The sequence below is a fragment of the Polypterus senegalus genome, chromosome 15, assembly GCF_016835505.1.
Source record: "Polypterus senegalus isolate Bchr_013 chromosome 15, ASM1683550v1, whole genome shotgun sequence".
Classification (NCBI taxonomy): Eukaryota; Metazoa; Chordata; class Cladistia; order Polypteriformes; family Polypteridae; genus Polypterus; species Polypterus senegalus.
The window spans coordinates 53,339,832-53,356,062 of NC_053168.1; the positions used below are offsets into that span (position 1 = coordinate 53,339,832).

At 34.2% G+C, this 16,231-nt stretch overlaps 1 protein-coding gene across 2 annotated transcripts in view; it reads right to left on the reverse strand.

Annotated features, from left to right (window-relative positions):
- Positions 1 to 16,231, reverse strand: part of LOC120515473 (dynein heavy chain 11, axonemal) — a 331,373-nt gene that overhangs the window by 144,995 nt on the left and 170,147 nt on the right. The window contains exons 41-47 of one of the 2 annotated variants that reach the window (XM_039736528.1): positions 10,195 to 10,322; positions 9,771 to 9,919; positions 8,894 to 9,044; positions 5,248 to 5,379; positions 1,930 to 2,103; positions 419 to 623; positions 72 to 237 (exon numbers count right to left, since the gene is read on the reverse strand). In XM_039736528.1, the coding sequence (XP_039592462.1) occupies positions 72 to 237; positions 419 to 623; positions 1,930 to 2,103; positions 5,248 to 5,379; positions 8,894 to 9,044; positions 9,771 to 9,919; positions 10,195 to 10,322 (1,105 nt within the window). Of the gene's footprint in view, positions 1 to 71; positions 238 to 418; positions 624 to 1,929; positions 2,104 to 5,247; positions 5,380 to 8,893; positions 9,045 to 9,770; positions 9,920 to 10,194; positions 10,323 to 16,231 lie in introns of those variants that run through there. The other variant, XM_039736527.1, reaches the window with a different exon arrangement.

Genomic DNA, 16,231 nt, shown 5'->3' on the forward strand with positions numbered 1-16,231 from the left:
ATTAGGTATAAGATGATAATCAGAAAAACACACTACATATAAGATAATCAGACAATTTACACAATACCTACCAGTGCTTGCAGTCTAGATGTTGCCGAATTAGAGTATGAGGTTGAACTGTTCCATATGTGTCAACTGCAGGCATGTTAAGGTCATCAACAAAGTAAATAAGCTTTTTATTTCCTGGTGGGCCATAATTCCGACCAGCTTTCTTTTCTAGGGGTTTTTCAAGTACCTCTGTTAAAATAAATAACATATAACAAATGTCACTAAAAGTTATGAGAAAATGATGCTAAGTGTAAATATACATACATATTTAAATAATTTAGTTTGCTCATTTAAATTCATATTGATTGTTTTTAATGAAGAAAAAGATAAAACAGTCATTGCAAATACATTCTAGTTGAACTATACTTACTTTGCAACATTGAAGATGTTGTGTAATAGTTAAAAGGTACTTTTGATACTATGTAATCATCAGAAAGTTCTGCTATTATGTCTGTAACCAATGCAGTTTTTCCAACCCCTGCACTGCCCACCAGCATTACTGGCTTGCCTTTATTCAAAAGCAAATCCATGAAGAACCTGTGACAGGTTGTTTCAGAAGTGTGCACAAACACCCCCTGGAATTAAAATGCACAAATTGATGGTTGTGTTAGGTGGAGGAAAGTCAAACTTAAATTAACAAAATGACTAAAATATAAACGTGTCACAATATTTGAACATCAAGGGTATTTAGTACTCCCAACACCTAACTGAATTACATGGGATAGAAAATGGATAGATGGATATTTACAAATGGACTAAAACACTTATGTGGCTTCTTGCCAATGTTTAAGATATCAAAGGTGTAATGCTCCTTACCACTGTTAAATCATAGCATAAAACAATTTCATAATATACAATTCAATACAAACATCGCATAATAAAATAATTCTGTAGACACCACAACTGTTTATAAATATGAATAATTATGGTGTCCAATAAACTACATGTGTAAATTTCATTAAACCTTGTCAATAATTGTATAGATTAAGTTCTGCAAAGGGACAAAGCAAAAATCACAGCTTCATTTGGGCTTTTTAATTTCTATTAAACATATTTTTATGAAAGGGGTCGTCAATAGTAGGTTAGGACCAGTAAGCCCTTGGCAAGCTTGAAAAAAGCTATTTATCTATTTGTGATTTGAATTTATAGTACAAGCAGTGTAAAGATTCATTTAGAGAATGTGGAAAAAATTCCATCTATTAATACAATTACAGTATGAGAAAATGTGTTCTTAAATGTAAGATTTACACAAATTATGAGTTTTATAAAGTTAGTATTTCAGCATGGCACATCAATATTGCACCAAGAAAGGGTAATACTGAGTCAAATGAAGACCCAGAGCACAAAGAATGAATGCACTATAGCTATATGTTGTGACTCATTAACTGTCTCATACATTCTGCAAATGTTGATTATTCTTCGAAAAGAAGGTACTTCCCAATTTGTTATTTTCAACATTTCTTTATTAATTCGAGAATTAAATAATTCCCTGCCATAATTTTCTTAACAGGACAGACAAATATACTTTGAATATTAAAAATTGTCCCTGTATGAATAAATGTGGCCTTGTGTTTTTATGTGCTTGTGACCAAATGATGCCTCATCTAAAATCAGTTTATATTATGGGCCATAAGCTCCTAGGATATGGTCTGGTTCCCTGCAGGTCTGAAATAAATTTAAAAAAATGGTCCCCAAAATTAAAAAAGAATTATAACTGTTTAAAGGATTTACCAACAATTAATAAGGTATTTAAATCTGGGAGAAGAAACTCTGTAAATTTAAAGAAAAAATTGATAACTTATAGAAAATCTTACAAATTAGAAAGGTGCTGAGAAATTAATTGGCAAAAACAAACTCCTTAGTTTGAACTTAGCTACACACCTGTAAAGGTATGTCTGGTTCCATCTCAAACACAGGTACTTTATCATTCCAGTGTAAAAACTTTCTAGTTTTTGAGTCAAGGTAATAGTCAAAAACAGTCCCCTGGGCTGGAATCTTGACAGTTTTCATCTCCTTAAGCCACCATTTACTAAATTCCACTCGGTAATCAATAAGCTTAAAAAGAAAAAAACAAAAAACAAAAAAAACAACTCAATATACCATACATAACTTCTAAACATTGCTGAAAAAGGTACCATTCAATATGCATACAAACTTTTATCTTTACACCCCACAAACAAACTATATTGAAAACCTATATGATAGACTATCTAGTTACTTGACACACATAGTGAAAAATGAGTCTCAAGGGGTCAATTACAATGAACTGAAACTAAGAGGACTTTAACCATGGTTAGTATGCATCTGTAGACCAAACTTGTGTAACATGTTAAAACCAATAGCAGAGATCTTTCACACTGATCTCAGACTTCTGCACTTTTTAAACCTGTTCTCAACGTCAACAAACCCTAAACAACAGCTGCTACTCTCCAAGTGTGATCAAAGTAGAAAATTGAAGTTTCCATAAACAAAGAAATAAAAAAAACATTCAAAAATTTAATAGTGATCATTCATGATCCTATGCTGGGACACCATTTCTTCTCTTTCCTGTGTCTGTGGTCCAGTTGTAAGTCTGTTGAAACAGCCTTCGAAATGAAAGAGGTGAGTCATCCCAATTAATTGCAATGTCATGCTTGACTGTGCATGCCACAGCGATGGTGCAGGTTTTTAATGGACTGGTATGCATACAAAATGACAGACATGCAAAGATTTATTTTTCAATTTTAATGGTTCATTAGAACTCCACAATATAATCCTTCCTCAAAATTTGCTTACAGATGATAGCTGTCAAAATTTCAAAAATCACATGTATTGCCAGCCAGTGAACAATCAATAACATCCACAACTCCTGGGATTCCAGCTTGGCAAAATAATGTGGGTTATATGCAGGGATACAATAGTTGCTGAAACTTCGTGGACAGTGCGACAAAGGTTGCTCTTTTTCACCTTTATAATGTCACCACCACAACTATAAAAAGATTCAGTGGCAAACAAATGTAATTTTAATAAAACTTGATATGCAGGGTCTAAGGGATGAGCATCCCAATCCCTGCCCTTCCATTTAATCACAGATAAAGCTTCAGTATTTAAGTTAAAGTTCTCATACTGTTCTTCGAAAGCCTGTCCTGCATTTTAACCTCCCAAATGCCACATGCAATACATGGATTAAATAAAATATTATATTGCCTGGATATAATTTGGGCAGACTGCAATCTTTGACCATGTAAAACTTCAACATAGTAGTTTTACATCTTTTTGAGTAACTGTGTTAATTTGTTGTAATAAAAATGTCATTAAAGAGACCGACCAGAAAAACTACAGCACTGTAATTTCTCCTATAACCCAAGTCATTGTCTTTTGGGTGCACTGGAATAATTATGCAAGGTAAGACTACACATTTCTTTAAATACTAAGATAGCTTCTTTGGAGAGGAAAGATGTTTTAATGTTAATGCCTTACCCATTTAAAATTACACATCCCTATGTTCATGGTGGACACCATTTTTGGTATTTGAAACTATACAGGTATACTGATCTGTGGGTGTGGACTAACACTAACAAGTTTACGAATGAAAATGTTAAGTCAATGGTGTTTGTTAATTTAAACAGGTGGTTTAAGAGACATAGGAGCTGAATACAGAGTACTTTGCAAAGGAGCTCAATTAAGTATTAAATAAGTATATGTAATGTTAATGTATTTCATCCAGTGCACTGTCTTAATTTTCTTATCTTTTTTAGGGAGCACAGTGAAGTGAGGAAGGCAGCGTAGGAGCCTTTCAAGCAACTGCAGGAGTCTGTGTCTCCCTCTCATCTACTCTGACAGTAATTTCTATTCCCATACCACTTGTCCATTCCACATGGAATTTATTTCAATTAAAAAGAAAGATGTTACTGGCACAAGGTAATTGAAAGAGAGACTGGTGTAGAGAAAGAGACCTTTAATGACAAAATTAATGTTCTTTAAAATAACCAGAAAGCACAGTGTGATAAAAAAAGTGTACTAATTTAGTAAAATACATTAGAAGCACTAAGAATGTCAGAGGAAAAATACATTTCTATATATTTCATAATTTTAACTATCTGTTTTGTTAGAAAGACCACTTAACTTAATAATTGTAAACATCATTGCTACTACACATCCTTTTGCGCATATACACACATTCTTTCAGCAAGAAGTCAATTACAAAGTAAAATGTTTTGTCACCTGAGGTTAGATTTATTTAATATAAGAAATGATAAGAACATGATGACTTTTAGTTATTTCTTGATAAAGAAAACCATAGAACTGAAAAAGGGTATGCTCCATTTTCCACTTCACTGAGAGTAGGTAATTTCTAGGATGCGCAAACACACTATTAAGGATAGATTACTCCTTTTCACCTGACACTGTTGTGATAGGCTTTAGCCCTCAACAACAGTGCAATAAAATAAATGGGTAAGCAAATGATCAAATAAATTCTATAACAGCATTTCAATGATTCAGGAAAAAATGTTTACATATTCTGTAAAAACTAATAATAAAAACAGATTTGAAAATGTTGTCATCTTTACCCCTAAATTAAAACTGATTTCTAGCTATTCTTAGTAAGAAATATAAACTGTAATTACCAGTTGATCTTTAAAACACAAAGAATGGGTGTAGTTTTCATTATAGAAATAAAGCTTATTTTTTCAACATAACTACTGAAAATAAACTACAGAAATGTGAAAAGCTTTCCTACTTTTCAATCAATCTTTAATCAGCACTTTTTCAGGAGAAGAAAACAACAGCAGAAATATATTTTCATTATAACCAATTAAAGACCTCCAAAAGTCATGTGTAAAAGACAATTTCCTCTGGGGGATTAATTCATTGTACCAAATAAAGTATATGTTGGATAAAAGTAAAACAGAAACTTATAACTGAAATAAAAATATCATCCTTGTATTTTCAATAATTACTCCTTAACTATTGGTTAATTAAAGGATTTTTATATTCTGCTGTTCAACGTGGTTTTTAAAAAATATTATTTTTTTGGTTTCCCTTTAAGTGATCTGGGATGAATTTGTTATTAGATGCATTTAAGAAATTACTGCTTGCAGCTTTAGCATTATAAATTGGTATACTGTATACAGTAAATTGTACTATAGATCCAATGAATAATTATCACAGTCTTGGTAATTTTTATAACATATTCTCTTAAAACTTAACAAGACTTACATGATCTTGATATACACCACCACCAAAAGCCCAAATGCAGGCAAAGACAAAATAAAGCTCATAGAGTTCCCGAGGTGAGTCAGGGGGAGCATTCTCAGGAGTTAAGAGACAATCCAACAAAAAACAAAGAGTCTGCAAAAAAAAAAAAAAAAATAAATAAGGAACACAATATTTATGATAGGATAGGCAATTCATTTTTAATTATATTTATATCCAGAAACTTGTTTGTATGAATATAAATAACAATTGCTAACAAAGAAGAACATATTTGGTATCAGTGAGCCAATAATTGTCTTAGATTGATAAATTAAATTTGCTGATTTTTTTAAATAATTAACTGTCAAATAAACCACTGCACTAAATCCTTTATGATTTTTATAGTTTGTAAAAAAGATGTGATACAATAAGCTTTTTCCAAAACTTGTCTGTGTCATGGCCCCTAGCTTTAGAAAGTGAACTAACCTGAAACCAATGCCCTATGACTCACCTTTCAATCTAATCTGTAAATAATTCTAATCTACGTAATCTGTAAAATACCTCAATTGAATTTCATTTAACCTACTTTCAATTCAAAGTATAAAAGCTCACTTTCCCACAGTTGCTATATTACTACACTCAAAGCAGGAAAATAGATGCCAAAACCACCTGAGCTAGCCCCTCTCACTCCAGCACTGCAGCAGCACTACTTTGATGTCCTTCAAAATGTTTAGCAAATCACCTGGTCACAAAAAATGAGCACCATAGCCATGTGGCAAAACTGTATTTTAGCTGTTTTAGTTCATGACATCATTATTTTGGTTTCTACTCAAAGTTTACAACCATATGTTGGGTTAAGAAAATAGACCACTTTGCTCCAGCCAAGGTACAGTACTGACACTAATGCAGCAGTATGATGGTTAATCTAACTTTTCTTTAATCTGATATATGAATAAAACATTAAGGTACGTCATCTCTTTCATCTGGGACAGCTGCTTTCTCTTGCAGAAAAGAATTAAGACCTCAGATTTGAAAGTGATTTTCACTGATATAGCTTCAGACGTTTCAGCATTACAAGCTGTTTAGTACAATCATTTAATTAAAAGAACACAGTCTCTGGCCCTAAAAGGTCCAATGCCTAAATCCACTGTTCTGTGGTACAGGTCCTGAATTAAAAAAGAATCTTTAAAAAGGCTGCCCCAACAACATCCAAAACACAGAATCCAGTATCTTTCATATTTACAGATAGACCTCTATCTCACCAGTTTTGCAGCTGTGGAGCTTTTGAATGACCATAGTAACTTTAGTCGCAAAAATATATTGAACCTTAATAGATTCTTCTAATATTAGCTTTTAAGCTAAGTTCAGGAATTTCCCTAAATGTTTTTTTTCCACTTCCTGGTAAAATTCCCAGGCTCTTTCAATAGCCCTTAAGATCACTCAACAACTTTACTTTGCCTACTGCCACAGTTACTAATACTGCCTCATTCAAATGTAAATACATTTCAACTAAAATTAAGTGGAATGATTCCTTTATAGGCATGTTTGTATATTATGCGAAAAGTACCCTATTACGATAGCCATTTCTGCCTGTCTGTCCACATGAAACAACCACATTATTCCTTAAGAAAATTTGCTCTGACAACCACCCTTGACAGCAAACCAGTAACACAAATGCTGTTGTGAGGGCTGAAGCAAGTACTACTTGCTGCAGGACATGGCATGGGGTCAGGTAGGTGGAGTTGAGACTGAGTATTACACTATGGTGAAGTCACGCAAAATGTTGTTATTCATGTCCTAAAAGTAAAAAAAATAAAAGCAACTTAATTTATGAAGTGAATTAAATTATGCTGCAGTGATTAAAAGTGTATTTATTATTTCCATTGAACTAAATAAACCTCTTGGCTGCATTATCTAACAATTAAAATGATTTAATATTTCTCTGACACTATAATTTATCAGCAAAGAGTCACAATGACCAGCTATCTATCATGTTAAAATGCAGCTAACAATTTTAGCTTGAGAATTTAGAACTAATTTTAAATCTTCATCAAGTACTTCTTTGAAAACTGTATATGACTTCTCAATGATAATTAGCCACTGGCCTTCCACATCCAAAAGAGAAAAAGGGCACATAAACCTTTTCATCATTTGAGTTGGAATCTGCTGTTTATGAAAGCAATTTCAGTCACATAACATTGTAAAATGGTATTAAAAACATGCTTTATGTACACTACTAATACATGTAAATACAGTCTATTATCAACTGTTACCTATACATATAAAGGAGAGTTGGGATCCGAGAGACTGTGTTAGTGTGTTTGTGGAGGGATGGAGAGTTAAGGTGGGTGGGGGAGTCACGTGATCATCTCCCCTCCCATTCACCTCATTTCATTCACTTCATTTCGCTCCAAGCTGAGCTCCGCAGCTGACGCGGTCTTGCCGTTCTTTTTCTTTAGTGTTTAGTCCTCTTTCTCCTTTGACTGATTTACTGTTTACTAGACGCAGTACTTACTGAATAGTATTTTTTCCTTTAGTGTTTCTTAGTGTTTAGTAGACGCGGTGTGCCGGTGTACCCGGCGGTGTTGCCATTTTTCCCGTTTCTATTTTTTATGTAGCATGTTCACGAATTAATCATAGGGAAAATTTATACATTTTGGCTCCATGAGGACAAACCAAAAATGTTGTATATACAGTAAAGAAGCTCTATAAGTTGCATGTAGATACATAATTATTCCAACTACAGCGACTGCAGCGAAGTGCACGAGGTCTGCTAGTTTTTTAAATATAACTCACTGTTACAAAATATGTAATAAAAAATTTTGATAAAATCTTTAACAAAAGTAACCAACACATTTAAAAATGCTCCAACATTCAAACCAGCTATTCAGGTTTCCAAACACACCTGAATGTTTTGTCAAGCATACATTTTCTATTTTTTTTTAACTTGACATATCCACCCACATTGCCATTTGTTGCCATAGGAGAAACAAACCACTTTTTAGTCACATATTTTCTATGAATACAGAAGAAAGCCTTCAGAGAGCTGTGAGCTAACCACATTCAGAGCCGAGACATCTGGTTGGTATTTCTAGGATACTTTAAACATCCAGGTACCAAGCTGTACCAAGCCAAAACCTCATTCATCTGTACCTGTTCACCAAGAGTGATGATCAGCTTACAACTATTTGATTCAATTTATAAAAATACAAACTACAAAGTCAATCACTGAACTTTAGCCTAATACTAGATACCCCGGTTAGCATGAAATGAAATAATATGTCCCTTAAATTCACATCAAACACATTTCTCCTTACACATCCCTCTTACACGTGCCCACCATCTTACAGGCATTGCAGCTTATCCCACCTTGTTGTTACCAAGTACAGTCTTCCACTTCACACAGCTTGTTTGTGCACTACGTGTGGCCCTAAATTCTATAACCAAGAACAATCTGCTGCAATAGTTATACAGCAAAATAAAGTTAAAAAATATATAATGGCAATGAAAGTCCATAACAAGGCATTGTACCACTAGCTATACCACAAACACATCAGGCAGTCTAACTTTGAAATATAAAGAACGTGAATACAGTAGAAGGTACAGCATCAGCATAAAAGTGATAGCAATTTAGTTTTTTTAAAACCTTAAAAAGAACATTAGCATGTACCTGAACCATGCTGCTTTCAGGAATTGGAGTAATTGTCTTGAAGTTGCACCTCAATTGCTCTAAACAAGGAGGGACATACTTATCAAACAGAATTGTTAAATTGGCTTTTTCTGACTGCTGGCTTCTTGTATCAATCCAACTTGCAACATATCTGAAGAGATAAATACACAGTACTATAGAAATTAAACAAAATTCTTTTTTTTTCCAAAAAAAGTTTCAACCTACTATTTATAACTGCATGACACAAAATATTAGTGGATTGTCACTACTTTAAAGTAAATGTTAATTTCTTAAGAAATATGCACCTTCAGTCTTTATCATCAAAACTCTGGCTACATATCATACATAATCTACTTTCTAATAGTAGACTCAAAAGACATACAGTATACACTGTGGAGTGTCAGTGATTTTCCTATGTTGTGATAACCAAGATGCATGGATCACATTAAACTACAGTATAATTATACCACAATACTGACCCACAGGTGTTCTGTAATTTTTGCTTATGGTGCCTGTTTCAGAGTATGGATAACATGATCACAAAATCTACAATTGCCTAATACTTTTAATACACTCTAATAATCCTATTAAATACATGAATATACCCAGAATTTTGTTTTTTTAATTGTCATGAAGAGAAAAGACCTTGTTTGCTGAGTTTGCATTTAATGCCTGATTTTTTTAAACTCTCACTTTCATTTAGAGACTCATGACATGAATGTGATCAAGAAATAATTACTGTTTTTATACTGTTTATACTGTTTTTATAATCCTTGCACTATTACCTTTTGTTCTGTTTGTCTGTTTTAATTAAAAGTATTGTATAAGTGTTCAAATGAAATATTGTGGCTAACACTTTTGTTCTCTAAACACTTACGGATTCCACCCAAGGTCTTGTGGGTTAACATATAAAATTCCTGCTCTGGACACTGTGGCTGGAGTTGCTGTTCTTAGATGACTGATTTCAAAAACAAGTCTCATTGTGGGTGTAAGTGGAATGCGCTCATTACTGGCTAGTGTCAGAACCTGTCAAATGAAGAGGTAAATCATGATCTACATAATACATACATACATTTTTTATATATATATTAGTACTTTAAATAAACTCTTTTTAGAATAAATACTACACGTGTTGAAGAAAATTTGAAATATACTTACTGTACATTAAGAGATAATATAATATAATTTATACTAAAGATAACATGACTGCAAGCTTAGAATATTTTTGTCAAAACAGAAACATGAACTGGTTTAACTAATGCAAGTATTAATAAAGAAATAATAAGAAAATGACATCGAACCTTATTGTCATCCATTACAGTATTCAGTGATTCAATCCACATTGGATCTATATCTCCATCTAACACAATCCACTTTGGTCCATCATGTAATATGTTTGCTTGGTCTCGCATTAGACTTGATAGTAATCCTGAAAATAGAGGCAGTTCCGATATAATACATTGAAACATTCAGTCAGTCATTGTCCAACCTGCTATATCCTAACACAGGGTCACGGGGGTTTGCTGGAGCCAATCAGATGTGTAGAAATTCACATTTTCAGTTGGAAATCATAGCTTAGGTGTGCACAATACTTTTGAGAGAGATTATGTGTTACTGTCTCTGTTATTTGCTATTGTAATTGTACAAGAAAAACAACCAAATTTTCTCCAACACATTTTGGAAAGTCTTTTTACCGTGGGAAGGCTGGGATCTTTTCCTAAATAAGGAGTAGCATTACACATGTACTTTGTCTCCATATCTGCCGCAATCCAAAACTTTATGCTAAATTTGTCAGCCTTGTTTGAGATTTATTACAAGAAACAGTAACGGACCTTCGTTGGAAACAGTTGCTCATCAACAATAACATGTTGCCCTGGGTTGTAACGCAAAACACAGCTCTTAACAAAAAATTGCCAGATGTCCGAGATCACAGCAAATCTGTTGTTTTTCACACATTCTTGTTACTTGTTACTACAATTTTTTAAAATGGATCTTTAAATTCAAATAAAGATATGCAGACAAGCTTCAACCCATCTCAAATGCCTTTTTGGATGAACTGTGAACCTGAGAGAAGTCACAGCGTTAGCACAGTGGATCTAAAGTTACTTTATGTCTACAACATCTGGATATGTAACAGCCTTTGACAAATGTAAACCTGGACGTATTAAATATGCCCATATTCAGCTAGTAGCACTGTGATTGCTACTGTCAAAGGTGCTATCTCACAACTTATTGGAGGAGCAGCTCATCAGAGGATGGAGAGGGCGAAGATCCAGAGCAAGAGTAAACATAAGATAAACAGGATTCAAAACTGACCAATCTCCATATAATCAAGGAATTTTCGATAGTTTTTTCAAGTTGAAGGAACGGTCTGTTCTCATGGCGAATTACAGCAAATTTAGGTACAGTGACATTTTTGTTACTGCAGCAAACCAGCTTAAAACTCCTGTTTCAGATGCTATTTAACACTGAACGGGTTCCATCTAATAAGATCAGATAAAGTGTAAAAAGCAGGAGAGGGAATGGTGACTGGTGTGAATGAAAAATAAGATGCAAGAAATTACAATTAAAACTGATACGTGTGAGCCAGTCTTTAAAATACATGGCTGAATTTGTCCCTGCCTAGGGAGGGGGTTGTAACATTTTTTTTTACTCGGCAATTGAAATGATTCACTATCACTTCAAGATTTTAATGGTGAGTCATTCTGAACAAACTTGTAACACCATAATCCTTTTAGGGACACAACAAGCTGGATCTGCTGTATTCAAATGTTAATGCCTCTCATATATCTAAACAGGTCTGTTCATCTTGTTATTGACTACATCAGCTGACCAGTATCCAAGTCAGAAGTTTTCTTTGTTTGGGTTTGTTGTTATATTATTAACTAGCAGAATACCCGCGCTTCGCAGCGGAGAAGTAGTGTTTTAAAGAAGGTACGAAAAAGAAAAGGAAAAATTTTAAAAATAACGTAACATGGTTGTTAATTTTAATTGTTTTGTCATTGATATGAGTGTTGTTCTCATATCTATCTATCTATCTATCTATGTTGTTCTCATATCTATCTATCTATATATATATATATATCTATCTATCTATCTATATATATACCTCTATCTATCTATCGATATATATATATCTCTATCTATCTATATATATATACCTCTATCTATCTATATATATATATATATATATATATATATATATATAGCAAAATACCAGCTTGACAGCGGAGAAGTAGTGTGTTAAAGAAGGAAAGAGAAAGAAAAGGAAACATTTTGAAAATAACGTAACATGATTGTCAATGTAATTGTTTTGTCACTGTTATGAGTGTCGCTGTGATATATATATATATAGCAAAATACCAGCTTGCGATGTCATGTGTTAAAGAAGTTATGAAAAAGAAAAGGCAACATTTTAAAAATAATGTAACATGATTGTCAAAGTAATTGTTTTGTGTATTTGGTGGCAGTGTCACAAAGTTGTTTTCGGTAGCTGCATCAGAAAATGTACCACGACATCTGACACGCCTCCTTCTTAGTGTTTTCTCACAGCTTGGATTGCTGCTGTCATATATATATACACACACACATACACACATACATACATATATATATAATATACATATATATATACACATACATATCTTCATATCTACATATCTATATACATATCTACACACACAAATTATATATATGTGTGTATGTATGTATGTATGTATGTATGTATGTATGTGTGTGTGTGTGTGTGTGTATATATATATATATATATAATCTAGATAGGGGTGTGTGTATATATATATATATATATACATATACTTGTGTGTATGTTTGTATGTGTCTATATGTGTGTGTATAGCTTTGGTCACTGAGTGCAAGGGAAAAATAATGAAATATAGTCTATAAGTTATTAAACAGTAAAACATTAACGTTTTAAGAAGTACAGGTACATTGAGCACTACTGGAGTGGTTGGGTAAACTACATTTTAAAGACTGTGTAACAAAACAGGTAAGTAACTAACAGCAGCTAAAATGTATATGGATCATCTCTCGGTAGTAGATCCCTTTTGAAAGGCGCTACACGACGGCTGTGGTATAGAAATTACATTTTCTATGTGAACGTTCAAATTTGTGCCTCTGGTAATGTGCCTTACCGGCAATTAAAGAAAATTATTTTTGTGTCCTCTGCCGTGTTAAGGGAGAAAGGCTTTGGTTTGGGATAAAAGGAAAAAAGGTGTAAAGAAAGGAAAGTTGCCTTTTCTTTTATATAGTATAGACAGATGTGTTCGTTGGCGTTATGATTGCCTTTTGGCGACAGTCGCGGTGGGTCTTGTGTAGACTGGTGAGACGTCCCGCCATTAATCGGCTGTGATGGCACTGTCAGTCCTCCACTCGTATGCGTGTGTTCATAATCCGAGCTGAGGACCTGATAATCGTATATCGTGCAAAAGAAAGTGTGAATCGCCTTAATATTATTTTGCCGTGGTGTAGAAAAGGGGTCCCGTGTTTGCACTTGTCTGGGCTATAGCTCAGGGGGCGGATGAAAAAAATTAAAAGTGCTCACTTTGACTTAAGGCAGAAGCGCAGTCAGCGTCTCAAAGGCCGGCACAGCTATGCACGCGCTGGCTGCTCGACTTTTGCTGGGCAGGAGACCACAGTTTTGCAGACACGTTCATGATATCAAAAGTCTCAGCGCTCTTTGGAGGTCATTCATATATTATATATATAGCAAAATACCCGCCTGCAGCGGAGAAGTAGTGTGTTAAAGAAGTAATGAAAAAGAAAAGGAAACATTTTAATAATAACGTAACATGATTGACATTGTCATGAGTGTTGCTATCATATATATTCCTGCCTAAATAAGTCACCCTCGCCGCTCTTACTTTTTACCGTTCATTTAATCATGGCTAGTGGCGGAAAAATTATAAAATGGAAGGAGGATGGCTTTACCAAAACAATTATTGATGGCGAATCGATTATTCATAAAGCTTGAATTGGTGATCTGTTTTTCTGTGTTAACCTCATATTTTTCATACTTCTTCTCAAACTAAGGTGGTGCAAGGGTAAAATGAATCGGGATGCGCTGATCAATGTAATCGGTGTACCAGGAAATCATGCATTGACAAAAGCTCCCCTTTGCTTGTAATGCAAAGTGTGATTAAATGCATTATTTTTCAACGCGTTATGGAGCACATGCATCGAAGCTTCTCAGCTGTGCTTGTGCTAAGAAAAGGAAAATTTTAAAAATAGCGTAACACGTTGTCAATGTGACCTTTTGTAAGTAGTGCCTGGAGGATTCAGTGTGTTGAAACTCTAGAGACAGCGTGTGTATTAACTTGAGGTAAATGGGAAGGGAGATGATGACGTGACACCCCCACCGCCTTAACTGTCAATCCCCCACAAACACAGTCTCTCGAATTTGCATAAGCACACCCCTTCACCTACAATTTTAACTTAGTTACAAAGTGATCAAAACTCTTGTTTATATCCTCGTCCTCTCATTAAACTTGTATCCCGCATTACCTGTGGGCATGTGAAACGCCAGCGGTAGCCTGTCTATGAACTTAATTTAAAGTTTAGGTTTACACCTTGCTTTCTTTCCGAGGTAGCAGCACTCATGAATATGGTAGTATATGCCACTCGCCGCTTCTTATTGTTTCGCTGCCTTCTCAATTATATAATGCATGTTTTCTTAAGCGCTTTTTGTAGGTCTTCCTGGTTTTCTACGTACTGCGTTGACAGTCAGTTCACGTGATTACGTGGGAGGCGTGATGATGTCACACGAAACTCCGCCCCCTAAGTCTTTGCAGCTCTACTCCATTACAGTTAATGGAGAAAATACCTTCCAGTTATGACCATTAGGCGTAGAATTTCGAAATGAAACCTGTCCAACTTTTGTAAGTAAGCTGTAAGGAATGAGCCTGCCAAATTTCAGCCTTCTACCTACACAGGAAGTTGGAGAATTAGTGATGAGTGAGTGAGTGAGTGAGTGAGTGAGTGAGGGCTTTGCCTTTTATTAGTATAGATATATTATATACTGTATGTGCGTATATATATATATATATATATATATATATATATATATATATATATATATATATATATATTTTCTCTCTCTCTCTCGAGCATCTGTAAAGTTTTAAATTCACCCAGGGACAAATAAAGCAAATATCTATCTATTATTAAAATTAGTATTAAATAATGTTTAGCATGTACATGTAGTCTTGACCACATGTCATCTTAATCCAAAAGATTTCTGACAATTTACATACCATTCTCAAACTTTATTACTATTACTTTCAATAGACCCAGAACAGATCCCTTGAAGCCCTATATTTATGTTTAAATTTTCACTATCTAAGCTGCCATCCTAACAATGATTATTGTTTCTGTAGACTTCAGCATCACAATGAATACTAACCATTATTCTAACCTAGTACTTTCCAAATTGCCCACCTAACTTCCTCTCACAGTATCTTATAAAAAATTTTCTCTAGATTCAAAAACGTCTAACAATGATTCTTAGCCATTGCCTAAAACTGTCTGCATTTCTTTCTTAACTAAAATTGCATCTACAGATTTTACATAGTCATTAAATTATATTGTAAGTCAATAACATTCACCTGACACTGACTTGTCTGTTATACTCCTTTGATACAAGAGTTTTGCGTTATTGTGCCATTGAAAAAAAAATTATGGTCTAACTAAGCACAGATTAGATTGTTATTGCAGAATGGCGATAGCTGGTTAAGTATATATTTAGTTCTAAATAAAGATCACACATTGTCACAAGCAAAACATTCAGAACGAAACAATAGATATCTAATGGTCTCATGTTGGCTGCTTGTGTTTATTGACCCAAGCAAATATTTTCACCATATAGGCCTCCTTTAGTACTGGTTTCTTTACAGCAGCTTTACCAAAAAGTCTAGATTCACACAATTTCCTCTGAACAATTGATGTTGAGATGTGTCTACTGATTTGAGCACTGTGAAAAACGTATTTGGGTTGTAATTTGAATTTCAGTTAACCAATAATTTCTCAGGCTGGCGACACTAATAGATGAAAGAGATGATTGTTGACTTCAGAAAGACCCATGTTGTTCACACACCACTGCAAGCTGAGGGTTCTGCAGTGGAATTGGTCAAGAGCAGCAAATTCTGTGCTGTTCATCTGATAGCTGATCTTTCTTGGTCAATTAACAGCAAGAAACTGGATCTAAGGCACAACCTCCATAGCCATGATCAATATCTCCACTTCCTTTGGCAACTCAGGAAGGCAAGAAAACCAGCCCATCCACAGTACATTCTACGTGGTGACCAAAAGCATTCTGAAAGCTTT